The sequence below is a fragment of the Rhamphochromis sp. 'chilingali' genome (genome assembly GCF_963969265.1).
Source record: "Rhamphochromis sp. 'chilingali' genome assembly, chromosome: 17".
In the NCBI taxonomy this organism is placed as follows: Eukaryota; Metazoa; Chordata; class Actinopteri; order Cichliformes; family Cichlidae; genus Rhamphochromis; species Rhamphochromis sp. 'chilingali'.
Window position 1 is genome coordinate 27039948 of NC_137944.1, and position 12965 is coordinate 27052912.

The window sequence follows — 12965 nt, forward strand, 5'->3', positions numbered from 1 at the left end:
TACAGCATTTGCTCAGCCTGGTATGTTTATGTATAAAAGCCCAACCTTAACAGGGAAATAACCACGACAATGTCAAGTGTCACCCTCCTCCTGTCTTCTAGCACCACCCAGTGGAAAAAAGGGATGCTAGATGGTTCATCTTTCAAACATTTCACAAAATACCTTAAAAGTATTCAAGTATTTTATCAAGTAAAGCCATTCAAGTTTAGGACTAAGACAATCTGAACGACCATGTGCCCGACAACCACCAGACTGTGCTCTTGTGTACTTAAATAAACATTTTAAAACAAGCTGAGAACTGACAGACGAAAATGTGCCGGCTATTTTATGCACTAGTCACATAAACACTGTTGATATTTGCACTCATGTATGTGCTGTATGTGTGGGAATGTTAGGCTAAACGAAGCTTCCCGTCATGACATTTTAATAACAGTCGCATACCTCGATAGTTTTAAAAACCAAAACATATTCTTGAAGTATTTTATTTTTTTGTCAAACAAACAATGTCATAAAAGAATTTGGGGGATTTGAGGGTAATCCGACCATGTGATGCTTAACAAAAAAAGATTTTCTTACAATGGGAAACAAGAAAATTAGCTACACAATAAATACAGTCATTTTCTTTAAAAAAACAAAAAAAGAAAACACTATACAAGATGATGTGTTACTGGCAGAGAGCGCCAGTAGGCGACAAGTAACAAGCAACACCGTATATCTACTGAAGGTAGATCAAAAAGTGAACCCCATCCAGTGGTAGGCGGTGAGGGGAATGTTTCAACTGATGTACACAGTACAGGCTGAAATATGACGACAACAACAACAACAACAACAACAACAAAAAGTGATTAAAAAAAAAAAAAAAAAAAAAAAAAGTCCAGAAATCTCATGTATCCTCATGTGTCCAGGTCCTCCAGGTGTTTTAAGTCGAGTAATCCTGCACATAAAAATAGGAGCCGAGTCACACTTAACAGTTATTCATCAATCAGTCGACTAAAGTAATTATTACTTAAATTAAAAGAAATACCTCTTTCAGTTATTTTTAGGGTAAGGAAGACAAAAACGTCATAGATGACAGGAATCTGGATTATTTAAGGTTTCAGGCTGTTGGTCAGATGATCGAAACTTCTGAATTTAAACGATCAGCTGCCATTTTATTAAAAGATAAAATGATTAACATCATTTTTTTTTTAAATACCCAAATTTGGAAAATTCATGTCGCAGCTGCCAAAACGATACAAACACAACCTGTAATGTCTAAAACATATTTTATTGACCTGAACTTTCTTATTTATGTATAAATAAATAAGAAATAAAAATACAGCAAGGCATCTAGCCTCTATAAAACGAAGAGCTCTATCCAAGAGATTCAATAAAGCAAAAGTAAAGCAAAACAGTCACTACAAGTAATAGAAGCAGCAAAGTAAATGTCAAAGACATTAAAGTGTCTCAGTGTAACAGAACAGTGAACTTACAGCTCTGGGTTTCTTGTTAACCTTCATGTCAAACCTGAAACAAGAACAAAGACAGCATTAGTCATCTTACATTAAAATCCTGCTTCTGATGGGAATTATGGAGAAAAGCAGTACCACTACTGTACTATGAAGAAGCCTAAAAATGAATAAATAAATAAATAAGCCTGGTAACAATAAAACTACATGACCGCATGATCGTTCTTGCTCATACAGAACCTCCTAACCAATCCGTCATCTAACGAGCAACCCAGCAAGCGGAGCTGAAGAAGCAAAACTGAAATGAATCTGTGGGAAAACCCATCAAGAAGCAAGAAAATTTACTGACGCTCAGAGTGCTGGATGCTGGCATGCATTTAAGAAAATATGTACATATCAAAGAATGAAGTGTTGGACATGCAGTGTGACTGAGTAATAAAATAACAAGCAGGCTTCAATTCAAACTAACCGTACAGAGGGAGAAGATTAATAATTAAAGTCAAATCATGCATAAAAAAGTGAAAACGTAAAAATAAAAAGTAAAAATTGAAATGAAAAATTAAAATTAAAAAGGTTCGAAGTTAAAATAAAGCTTAATTAAAACATGCAAAAATAAGTAAAAATCAGAAATTAAATTAAAACTTAAAATAAAATAGATGTAAAAATAAAGTAAACATATGCAAAAATTGAAGAATAAAAAATTATTCAAATCAAATAAAAGAAGAAAACTTAAAAAAATAAAATAAAATAAAAAGTTGAAATCAAAATTTAAAAAAGAAAAGCAAAGATTTAGAGAAGAATATACAAATAAAAATAGTAAGAGGACATAGAGGAGAGGAAAACAGTGGATACTTTGATGATGGGCTTAGTAGCAGGCAGGATGTAAACGTGACAGGAGCAGGAAGTAAAATTCAGACTTACTCAAAGTCATAATCAAACATGGCAGAAGGACTGAGGGAGCAGCATTAGGGGAGGGAAGAGAGCAGCAGCTGTTAGTTTACCAACCTGAGCCTAAAGCCCTACGAGTATATAAAACTGCAGTCCAAACTTTAGAGAGTGAGAGCACCACCCCATCACGCTGTGTTAGGAGGAGAACCTGCTGTGTTAATATGTAGGCATGAACAGTGAGGCCCGAGTCAACAAAAAACACGTCGACATGACACGTTAAACCTAATTTGTCTTAACAAACTTATCATTTATTGACCCTCTGATCACCCACTTTGAATAAGTCTAATTTTGGTCAAGCACAGTAAATTTCTTTAAGAAAAATAAACAGACTTTTGAGTAATGTTTACTAGTGAAACCATGTACACTCCCTGTTGGGGAAAGTAACACCAAGAAGCTAAACCCAATCCTTTTTATTTTAGAAGCTCAGAAGTAAAGAAAAAACAATAACCAGGTGATGTGGACCAGAAATCTCTCAACATATTTTAGGCTGAATACCAAAATAATACCCTCCATTCTCTCTGAAAGCAGAAGCTCAAATGTCACAAACACTTCAATTAACCTGTTGTAAGACATCTGTGCAGTTGTCACACTGCAGACGAAAGAAAAAAAAGAAAGAAGAAAAAGCAACTTTATCTCAGAAAACATGTTATTCATCTACTGTTGCCTCAACTGGTTAGTCTGTGCTATATCACGACTTTGGTTTTTTCTTTGCTTTATGATTGCTTTTGTCATGCATGAGAACGTCAGCACATCCAAAATGTCTTTTTTTTGGCTTGTTGTGCACTGACTAATTACGACCAACTCTCGTGTCTCCAGCACAGCTGTGTGTACTTGGGCTGGATACACAAGTGTACAAGCAGATCTGCAAGTGTCAGATAACAGAGGGAGATGCTGAAACAGGAGAAAAAAGTGATACGTTCAGTAAAAAAAAACAAAAACAAACAAGCATTCATTTCCCTGCTATTACATTTTCCGTTTTTTGATTTTTTTGTTTTCCCCTCAACTGTGACATCTGTAATCGAGGAGAAGACTGGATTGCAAAGTGTGAATATTTCTTCACAGCTAAATCTGTCCAGGAGAATGCTCATTCATTCAACCGTGAGAAAATGTAATAGTCTACTGGAAGAGAAAATACTCCTTTTATACTGGCCTCCCCCCAAAATACCTTTAAATACCCCCCACTGTGTACACACTCACACACCAAGGCAGCAAAAAAACAACACGGGAGCTTCTGGAATCCAAGTTGCAAACTTATTCTAGCCATACTAGATCACTTTTTGTGATCTCTCTGTGAACAACGCAATTCAATGAGCTCTTGCAGGTACAGGCAGTAAAATGAGAAATAGATTCCCTGGTGTCTCTGATTGAAGCCACAGGGGTTTCCTTACTAGTAGAAACTCTGATGTATACAGAAATTTTGCGCAAACATGTTCTGTAACCTGCTTGTCAAGAGCAGTCTACATGAACGGCTATGGATGTAGCTCTGTAATCCAAAAAACGCAAGGATATTTTAACAACATGCTGATCCCACCGTGTCTCATTCCTTTATTTAATACCTGTGTCTGTTTTTGTTCTTCCTCTTCTTGTGACTCCCGTGGTGGCTGCCTGAGGAGGAGGAGGAGGCAGCCTTCTGAGGCTTCAGGTCCTGCAGTGTTGAGTCCACATCCTCCGTGTCCTCCTGGCTGGGCTCGTTTTCTTGGTTCTGGAGATCTGGAGAGGTATCGCTTTCTGTGCCGCTGCCTGCCTCACCTGAAGAAATCAAAACAACAGCATAAATGACAAAAATTACTACCAGTCCACAAAATACAAACTTTTAATGCTGCTTAGCTCAAAAGCAAAACTCACGCTTTTCATTCATGTGATCTGGTATACCACCGAGTGCACACACGGCCTGTAAAAATGTCACCGATTGAACAGTTTAGTAAATGCTTTTTGTTATTATACAGCATACCTGTTAAATAATAAGCAAAAGACTTACTGCAACCGATGTAACAGATGACTTGCTGAATAAACGCTCTGCTTCTTTGAATTTCCTATTCCGTCTGTCAGTCTTACTATTGGAGTTCCTGTTAAATTAAAACAAGCAAACAGAAATGTAAAAAATTTAAACAATGGTTTGGTCCAAAAGTGGCTCCAAATGCCCACACTGGGCCTCAGAAAAAATGGCATATTTAAAATTATTTTAAGTTTTTCCTTACGAAAAGAGAAGAAAGTTCTTCAGACTTTTTTTTGCTTCAACATCAACTAGATGTAATTTTTTTTTTTTCTTCGTAATTTTACTGGAACTTTATTTCAGCCATCGGCTGTACTCTTCCTCCTCCTGCTGGCTTGTATGTAATTAATATTAGTCAATGGCTCACTTTTCATTTAGTGTAAATGAATTTCCACAAAGCTGCTTACTTTTGGTTGGTGAGGTATCTGTCCCATCCTCTGATGATGTTGCCATACATCTGGGTGTCTTCTAGATAGCTGCCTTCAAATGCATATATTTGTCTTTCCAAGTTCACCAATGTCTCCTGTGACAGTGAAGAATGTGGAGGAAAAGAATAAAAGTTAGATATCTGAGTTTTAGTCATTACATTAATCAACCTGGCTGGTAAACTTTTAACAGACATTTATTTATATACACACAAATTAGAAGAATAAAATATGTCTCTTTTGAAGTGTTAATTATTCACTTGCATTTGCAGAAAGGATTCAGAGAGCGCGCAAAAGTGAAGATAGCGATGTCTGTCGCAATGCTGATTTATTATTCCTCATGTTAGAGAGGTAAAAATATAGGTATCTGGCTGGATGTACACAATACACATGTGACACCAACTTCTCGCGAGAACTTGGCCAAGCAGGGCGGCTGCTAAAATTTAGCTACGCTAAGTTGTTAGAATATTTTGTCAAAAGCGCTGCTGTGAAGTCGGTATACGTAAAAACACTTAAAAGAAATATTCAGAGAGCTCGAACGGAGTCTTGTTACTACTAACACTACTCCTAATCAAACGTTGTCAGCCAAACAACGCTGTCGACCCGCTAACTAAGTTAGCTGCTACCGTTAGCTCTGGCTAACATTAGTTTAGCATGTAGCGAGGCCTCGGCTAGCAACGCGCACGAGAAATTTTCCCGCGGTGAAATATTAAATGCGACTTTTATTTTTAAGGAAACCACCTTAACGTCTACTTACGGCGAGTTCTTGTTTCCTCTTTACGAGCTCAGCGAGCTCCCGGCGAGTGTCCGGGATCTGCGGCGGAGTCGCCTTCGCATGCATCGCCATGACGGATGGCCGATTAATCTGGAAACAAACAGAAGAAACTCGGTACAATAAAGAAGCCCGCCTCCATTTCACCGACAGGTGGCGCTGGAGTCTCGCGATAGATCTGTTTTCACATCACCATAGCAACTGCTTTAAAATTCCAAGGAGCTCGAATAGCGTCAGATGGCTTCGAGTGAGTCCAAAGTGGAAATCCTTATAAATTCTTAAGCTGAAAACGTGACATAATGGTTTCTTTTATCTTGTAGCTAGTAAAGGTTTGTTAAATACAAGCTAAGTACCAAATAGCGATGACAACACATCAGGAAAAGAAGGGCTTTTCCACCCAGGCTAAGAGGTTTGCTTCTCAAATCAGTCTGGTAGGAAGTTTAACTCCATCAAAATTCAAAGCATTTTAAAAGAATAATAATAACAGTACCTCATAAATAACGTGAATGGTGTTTGTGTGTCAGAGTGAAAGTCCAGGACCGGGAACCTACGACTGCTTTACCAGCACTGAAGTCAACTGTCCTTCCTTCTCAAAGAGGGGCACCACCGGCTTTGTCCCATCCAAGGTCAGGAAGTCCACTAGGTATCATCTTGAAACGCCTTTGGGCATTTATTCTGAAGTCTTGTTGATTATTTATACTTTGTTTTGTTTTGTTAAATCATACTTCTTGCCCCAATGGGGCTTTAGAAAATCCTTACTTACCCAGTAAGTTATTTTTCTACAGCATCATTGCTAGTGGATTTTGTCTGTGTGCCTTTTTATGTATTGCCTGATCCAGGATGAATTTCTCCTATGGGAGACAATAAAGTTATCTTATCATTGTTAGATTGGCGTATACACCCTGCCATTCATCCTATGTTAACAGACTTAAGTTTCACTGCAACCCTAATTTGAATAATCTGGCAGGAGTTGGCAACATTTAATGTCAAAGGATCCTTTTCTGAGCAATTTGTGATCCAAAAAAAAGAAAAAAGTATGGAGCCACAAAACATATTTGAGCCTTATAATGAAGATGACACAGAAGAAATCTTAAAATCAGTGTTAGTTATGGCTCCAGTACTTAGTTTAGATTTACCTGATTGTTTTTAGTCTAATAAATTTTAATCCCCTGCTGCTTTTAAATGTCTTCATCACTTCATCCTCTTTCCCAGGTTGACAGAAGGCCACAGAGACCCACTCCAGGCCCAAATGCATACAACCTACAGAGTTCCTTCATAAATAAATATGACTTCAACACTGGAGCCTCCAGGGTCTTCAGGCTGCCCATAGCTGTGCAGATGGATGGTCCTAAACATATAACTCCAGCTCCAAATCAGTATGATGTATGTGTGCTGATTATAAAAGCTGATTCAGGGTGTAATCTCTGAGATCCTGTTGTGTATTTTTTTGTCATTTTTTTTCTTTCTATACAGGTCATTTGTGTGAGGAGAGTAAGCGTCTCCTCAGTGGTCGGTACATCGCCTTTCCTCTCAAGAACCACACGGGATTCATTTTACCCCCCCAAAAATGTGCCATCACCAGGTCTGCATTGAAGTTTTGTCTTTTTTAGCTTCTTATTAAATTTGCACTCAAATTTTTAATATTAAAAACTTCTCAAAGGCCACTACGAGGTGAACAGCAGCTTAATCCAGCATGGTTCAAAGGCGGTCTTGTCACCCTTCAGATCAAAAACTCAAAGAATCCTTCCTCCGGCCGACCACTGTGTGCCAGGCCCGGGGGCCTACAACCCCCATCAGGCACCCACCCCAGTGAAGAAGACAATCCTTCCGTAAGTAACCATACAATGTTTAGGTTTTGCTACTTTTTTTTTATTATTATCTAAAATTTACATCCTTTTATGTGTGTTTGAAGGAGAAGATATTTTTTGGCAATAGCAGCACCTCCTCAGACTGTACCTAAGGATCCTCCTTTGCCGGGTCCTGGGCACTATGACATAGGGCAGTATGACCGGCCATCAAAGCAGTCCATACCCACTGCTGCTTTTGCATCCAGAACTCAAAGAATACCCCAAAAACCGGTGGCTGATAAGATCCCAGGACCAGGTAATAAGATAAATGAGGCAGTTTTCTCACATGCAATTTGATCTCTGATTTTCTGGGACTTAAATAACACTGGTGCGCATGACAATATAGATATCCAGTTTCTTCCTGTTAAAAGGAAGCTTTTCCTCTCCACTGTCACCAAATGCTTCCTCATAGGGGGCTTGTGTGATTTTTGGTCTTTCTTTCTAATACTGTAGGGTCTTTATGTTAATATATACGTCTTGAGGCAACTACTGTTGTGATTTGGTGTTGCATAATTAAAATGGAATTGACGGAATCTGATTGAAACAAGGTGTCATTAATAAATTGGTTGCATAGCAGTTTACACATTTGCCTACTAGCACAGATCCCTGCTTTGATCTCAGGAGGAGATACAAAAAAAGATCTGCCAAACCAAACATGTAGAGCAATCCCTTATGAATAAAGGAGCAGCTAAAGTAGTTGTTATTGCATTCATGAAAGCATTAAGTAAAACTTTCTCTCTCCTTCCAGGTTTCTATAACCCACAGCTCTTGTCAAAGCATTCCTTCTTTTACAACGACTCCAGAGTCTGGGTTCCTGTGTAAAGCTTCCAGCTCAGACTGCACTGTAGATACGTACACCTTCACTCAGATGAACTGTGATTGCTGCCATTCTTAGATCGGCACTTTTAGAGTGAATTGGATGAAAATTAAATGTTTGCACCAATTTAGTCTCTAGTTCCATGTTTATGTTGGCCAATCAGACCTAGGAATGTTTGGATGTTTTCGGAAATGAATCATAATCAGTATTTATCCACTGTGGTGGTGGTCAAATGCCAGAATTCTTGAAAAGCCATATGTTTTGTCCTTGTGGATTTCCTGATGCTCTAAAGTGATATAGAAGAAAGTGTTGGCACAGTCCCCAGCAGCTGCCGGTCCAGCCAATGGTAAGCCACAGTAACAGCTGAGAGCTCGAGATGACACCACTCTGCCAACTGCCAGAGGGCAGGCGAAGGGGTGGAGTGACTGTGTATGTGAGCAATGTGACTGACTGGGCATGAGGCAGGGTGGTGTTTAACCCAAAAGACAAATGGACGCATCACTCAGTTCCTGTATCACGTTGCATTGGAGCTGACTCTCTCACAATGTTTAAAAAAAATCAAATATTATTATTATGTTATTAATGCACATATGATTGTAAATGTTCTTTTTGTAAGGCCTTGTGCAGCTCTGGTCCCAGATTCTCTTGTTACTTCAATTTTTTAATAAAATTTTCCAAAACAGAAAACACAACAAAGTTACACACGCCATCTTTTCCATGTTTTCCGTGGTTATTGTGATAAATGCCATTATAAACTTATGTGTCCACAATAATCATGGAGCGGGTCCTGAGCAGGAACAGCAGCTTTGTGGTTCAGATAAGTCGAGAAAACGAATGTAAAACCTTGTGTTTGATCTCTAAAGCTGCTGTAATCGGTATTTTGATAATAAAACTCTACCTAACAACTACCTGAAGCAATGTGATGCTTTGAAAGAAGGTAATTGTATGACACCAATATAGAAGAATTATCTTAATACCTCATATGTCGAGGTGATTTAAAAACTGTCTGACTAACCATTAATGATCTTGATCTCTGTTTGCTCATATAAGTGTTTAACTGTTGTTTTGTATGATTATGCTCACTTTTTTGTTACGTTGTTTAAAAATACAGTGTTTGTATTTGTTTGTAAACTTATTGGCTTACAAATTCCAAGCAATTTTAGGCTGCAGTCACAAAGCTAACCTAGCAAAGTAAAGACCTTCAAAATACTCCGTGATTTAAATGCCATTAAAACTCAGACTTTACATTAATGACGGTTCCCCTTGAAATAAATATGTGTCGGGCAGTTAAACGTCCAGATATTTCACGAAGCGTGGATTTGAATCAATGCACCAGGATGATGTGTTCGACCGCTATGGAGAAGATAATTGGCATTTTGGGTCAGGGGCAGGACATGCGTTGTACAATGGGCATCTTTTGTGTTGTTCAACCCTGACCTAGATTTCCACTCAGGATACTTTAACTGGTGAGTCTTTTCATTATAAACTTTCTGGTATAGCGGTGTTTTTGGAGATGGTAGAGGCTGTCAAATCAACTTATTTACAGACTGGTAAATGAAAAAAGTGTTTAGTACCTCTTTGGACTTTATTAAGGCTTGAAAGCTGGGGAGTGGCTGGTTTAACTGATATGACAAGAAAAAAACCTGCAGATAAACAGAATTAAACCAAAAGCAAAATAGCTGAAATATTTTTGCTTTAAAGTTAAGTCTTTAAAATCTTACAAAAACATGCGCATATTGTTCACAGGTGTTTGGGGGACTGCTGATTAAGTAGTGATAAAATGTTGGTATTTACTTTGACTATTTCAGGGGGTGGTTTCCAAATTGTCACACCCACTCCTACCAGCAACTTTGTCCATCCTCATAGGTGATGCTTCGTCCTTGTTCTGGATCCTTAACTCGGCATAAATATTGGAAACAATTTGAAAAGGCTTTAAAGAAATGAAGTGGCAATCAGAGATGTCTGTTTCCAGGTTTTCTGCTGAGCTAACTACATGTAGCTTCATTTTTGACATAAACATGAAGTGTTATTACTCATCTCATCTAACGCCCTGTGTTTTCCAAAGCATTCAGTCTGAGACATCCTTCCAAACTTTGACGTGGCATTTTGTGTTCAGCAGATGCAGCTGTTAATGTGAAAATTAATTTCATGGAGACAAATCTGCCCCCTGACTGACTTCGACGTGAAAAACATTTTGTCTCAGAGCTGTTATGGAAACCTCATGCTTATTTCCATCTGCACACTCAGAAGACGCGATCCACTTCAGACCTCAGTGTCATCTGCTCGCAAGGAAATCAGTTGGAGATTTTTTCCCCACCAACTGCAGACATGCTTGACACCCACATTGTGGCAGCTGTAGTTATATTCAGACTCTGACTTCAGCAGTGTGCTTTCCAAATATGTGCACTCGCCCTGTAAAACCAAAGCATTGTGTTCTTGTGGTTATACAAAGAGAAAAGCAATTTAAAACTCTGCTTTTGCTGACATGAAGGTTCTCTCCCACTCGGGTAAAATGCACAGGGAGTATCCAGACAAATGCTTAAAGTGTAACTGCAGGCACGAAGCTTGATTTGTAGCACTTTTGTGGTGTTGTCCCGGACGGGTCATTAACAACATGCCTTTGTGGGTGTATGGGACTCTCTTTGAACCTCGCCACTTCCCCATCAGGTGCAGGCGAGTGTGGACATGCATTCCCCCAAAGAAAGGCTCAGTGAGAAGGAGCATTGCTATAGAACAATGCTGCAGGCACACTGAATTTGAATTTGCTCACTGATCTTTTCTTTAGTTCATTAAGTGCACTTACCAGGTGTGTTACCTAGCAAAGCAAGCACATATATAAAGCACATTTCACCCAAAAAGCACGAGCTACCACAGAATGAGCAAAAAATCAGTAACAGACAAATGAAAACCAGTTATTAACTTAAAAAAGCAGCAAAAGAAGCAGAAATGAAATTACATAATGACTAAGATCAACAGGAGACCATTAAAAATGATGAAATCTCAGAATTAAAACCAATAGAAGAAGCAGAAATTGAATAAAATGCTAATGAAGGATCAGGAACTAGGCCACTAAAAGGCTCATCTAAACAGGAGTGTTTTTAGCTCCGTTTTAAATGCTGATTATGACGCAGCACACCTAATATGATTCAGAACAACGCTCCGGTGGCTTCAAATATTAAAGGTAAAGGTTAGATTTGGCTCTAGGAACAACGAGACAGGGTACAGCACTGCTTTCTGCACCAGAGTGAACAGCTAATTGTGTCATGTTGTGCTTATGTCTGCTGCTTGGCAGTACACCAGTGAATTGCAGGCACGTTTTGTTTTGCTGTAATTTCATGGGCCTGCGTAAAATGTTTAAAGGCACATGGTGTATTTATAGAGTTGTTCGGGATCATAACATGAGAAGACGACGGGCCTGTTAGTCCATTTTATTTAGATTTTTAGTCCCACTGGCGAGGCTTTAAGGACGACAGTTTGGGTCATTCACTCAGTCTTGTGCCACAAAATATATATATAGATATGTGTCTTTGTATATCTAAAAAAATATATATATATGAACACACAAATGCCTTAAAACTGCATTCTTCTTAAAATGGCCCCCAGGGGTTGATTCCTGAGGAAGTCTGCGGGACCTCACATGTACCATTTTGACCTTAGTTAAAAACTTTCCTGATGAATTTATAACCTCAGTCACTTATGCTGGGTCATACTGTAAAAAGTATGTACATGTTGGTTATTCCAGGAGTCACAAAAGTGTATTACCCATGGTATGATCCTTGTTTAATGACTTCTGCTGTCAAACCTGCCCCCTCTCTCTACACATCTGGTTTTAAAATGCCAAAATGGCGACAGTCAAAAATGCTCAAAACCCTGCAGCCAATATTTTATGTGTGGTTTTACTGTGACACACATGGAGTACAAACACTGAGCAGGAATGAGTGCCTAGGGTAAAAAAAAAGAGCCTTAAACATGAGTATAACTAAACCTTTTCTGTGATGGCCAACTCTGACAAGTTAGCCCCTCCCTGCACGCTGATGGGATTTCTTCCTTAGGTTTGTTATCAGGCTTTAAACACTAAAGTCTGATGTAGCCGTGCAGGAGTGGAGAGCTGACTCATGTCAAAACAACTCCCAAAATTGATTCATACTGCGTTGGATAGGTTGTGAGATCAGCTGACCTGTGTTGTCAGCTTATCACATACATCCAAGTGGAATTTGGAAAGTGATGCAAAAGAGCAACGTCAGCTTATGCATCCAAATTATTGACCAAACCAAACAGTGATCATGGAAACCACAACATGGGCTGAGATAGAGGATTCAGAATGAAAGTGTCAGGATTTTCTTTACGTGTGTGTTTGTCTGTTGATATTACTAAAGACAGACATTTGCAGTAGTTACACAGCGCTTTAGTAATAGTTAGTGTTGCGTTTGCAATGATCAAAGCAAATCTGAGCAGCTACAACACCTCATTAATATGCTTTACTTTGATAATAGGCGAGGTGCGCTGCAGGCTCTCAAACATAGTAAGACTGCACAGATGTTTGCGGTTACCTGCTGTCCACATATAAAATGCTCAAAGTGTCTTAGTTTTAATGTTTTTATGTCCAGTATTCTCACACAGCCTTTAAACAAAAACACAACGAAGATACTTCCAAAGAACATTACATTAACCAGATAACTTAGCACATCATTTACACATCCTATGTCATCTTCCTC

At 38.7% G+C, this 12965-nt stretch overlaps 2 protein-coding genes across 3 annotated transcripts; one reads left to right on the plus strand and one right to left on the minus strand.

The window, feature by feature from the left end:
* Positions 1 to 466: 466 nt before the first annotated feature.
* Positions 467 to 5679, minus strand: meaf6 (MYST/Esa1-associated factor 6). Of its 2 annotated transcripts, XM_080862764.1 has the most exons (8): positions 5572 to 5679; positions 4797 to 4912; positions 4375 to 4462; positions 4242 to 4287; positions 3953 to 4145; positions 2370 to 2399; positions 1473 to 1506; positions 467 to 934 (listed from the first exon to the last, which is right to left on the minus strand). In XM_080862764.1, the coding sequence occupies exons 1-8, from the start codon at positions 5659 to 5661 to the stop codon at positions 920 to 922; spliced, it is 612 nt and encodes a 203-aa protein (XP_080718890.1). In that variant the 5' UTR covers positions 5662 to 5679; the 3' UTR covers positions 467 to 919. The 2 variants fall into 2 exon arrangements, with proteins under 2 accessions (XP_080718890.1, XP_080718891.1); XM_080862765.1 differs by lacking the exon at positions 2370 to 2399.
* A 7-nt stretch (positions 5680 to 5686) lies between these two features.
* stpg1 (sperm-tail PG-rich repeat containing 1) lies at positions 5687 to 9148 on the plus strand. Its single transcript, XM_080862763.1, has 8 exons — positions 5687 to 5833; positions 5907 to 6017; positions 6111 to 6212; positions 6799 to 6969; positions 7060 to 7168; positions 7247 to 7415; positions 7499 to 7689; positions 8182 to 9148. Exons 2-8 carry the CDS (start codon positions 5949 to 5951, stop codon positions 8253 to 8255), a joined length of 885 nt encoding a protein of 294 aa, XP_080718889.1. The 5' UTR covers positions 5687 to 5833; positions 5907 to 5948; the 3' UTR covers positions 8256 to 9148.
* Positions 9149 to 12965: the final 3817 nt, after the last annotated feature.

Bases quoted from the DNA above. Each gene is read 5' to 3' on its own strand.
- meaf6 (XM_080862764.1), bottom strand. From the start codon at position 5,661: ATGGCGATGCATGCGAAGGCGACTCCGCCGCAGATCCCGGACACTCGC. The intron at 4,913-5,571 runs GTAAGTAGACGT...TCACTGTCACAG, and splicing joins AGAGGAAACAAGAACTCGCC to GAGACATTGGTGAACTTGGA. The intron at 4,463-4,796 runs GTAAGCAGCTTT...TTAATTTAACAG, and splicing joins AGATACCTCACCAACCAAAA to GAACTCCAATAGTAAGACTG.
- stpg1 (XM_080862763.1), top strand. From the start codon at position 5,949: ATGACAACACATCAGGAAAAGAAGGGCTTTTCCACCCAGGCTAAGAGG. The intron at 6,213-6,798 runs GTCAGGAAGTCC...CCTCTTTCCCAG, and splicing joins CCGGCTTTGTCCCATCCAAG to GTTGACAGAAGGCCACAGAG. The intron at 7,690-8,181 runs GTAATAAGATAA...CTCTCCTTCCAG, and splicing joins TGATAAGATCCCAGGACCAG to GTTTCTATAACCCACAGCTC.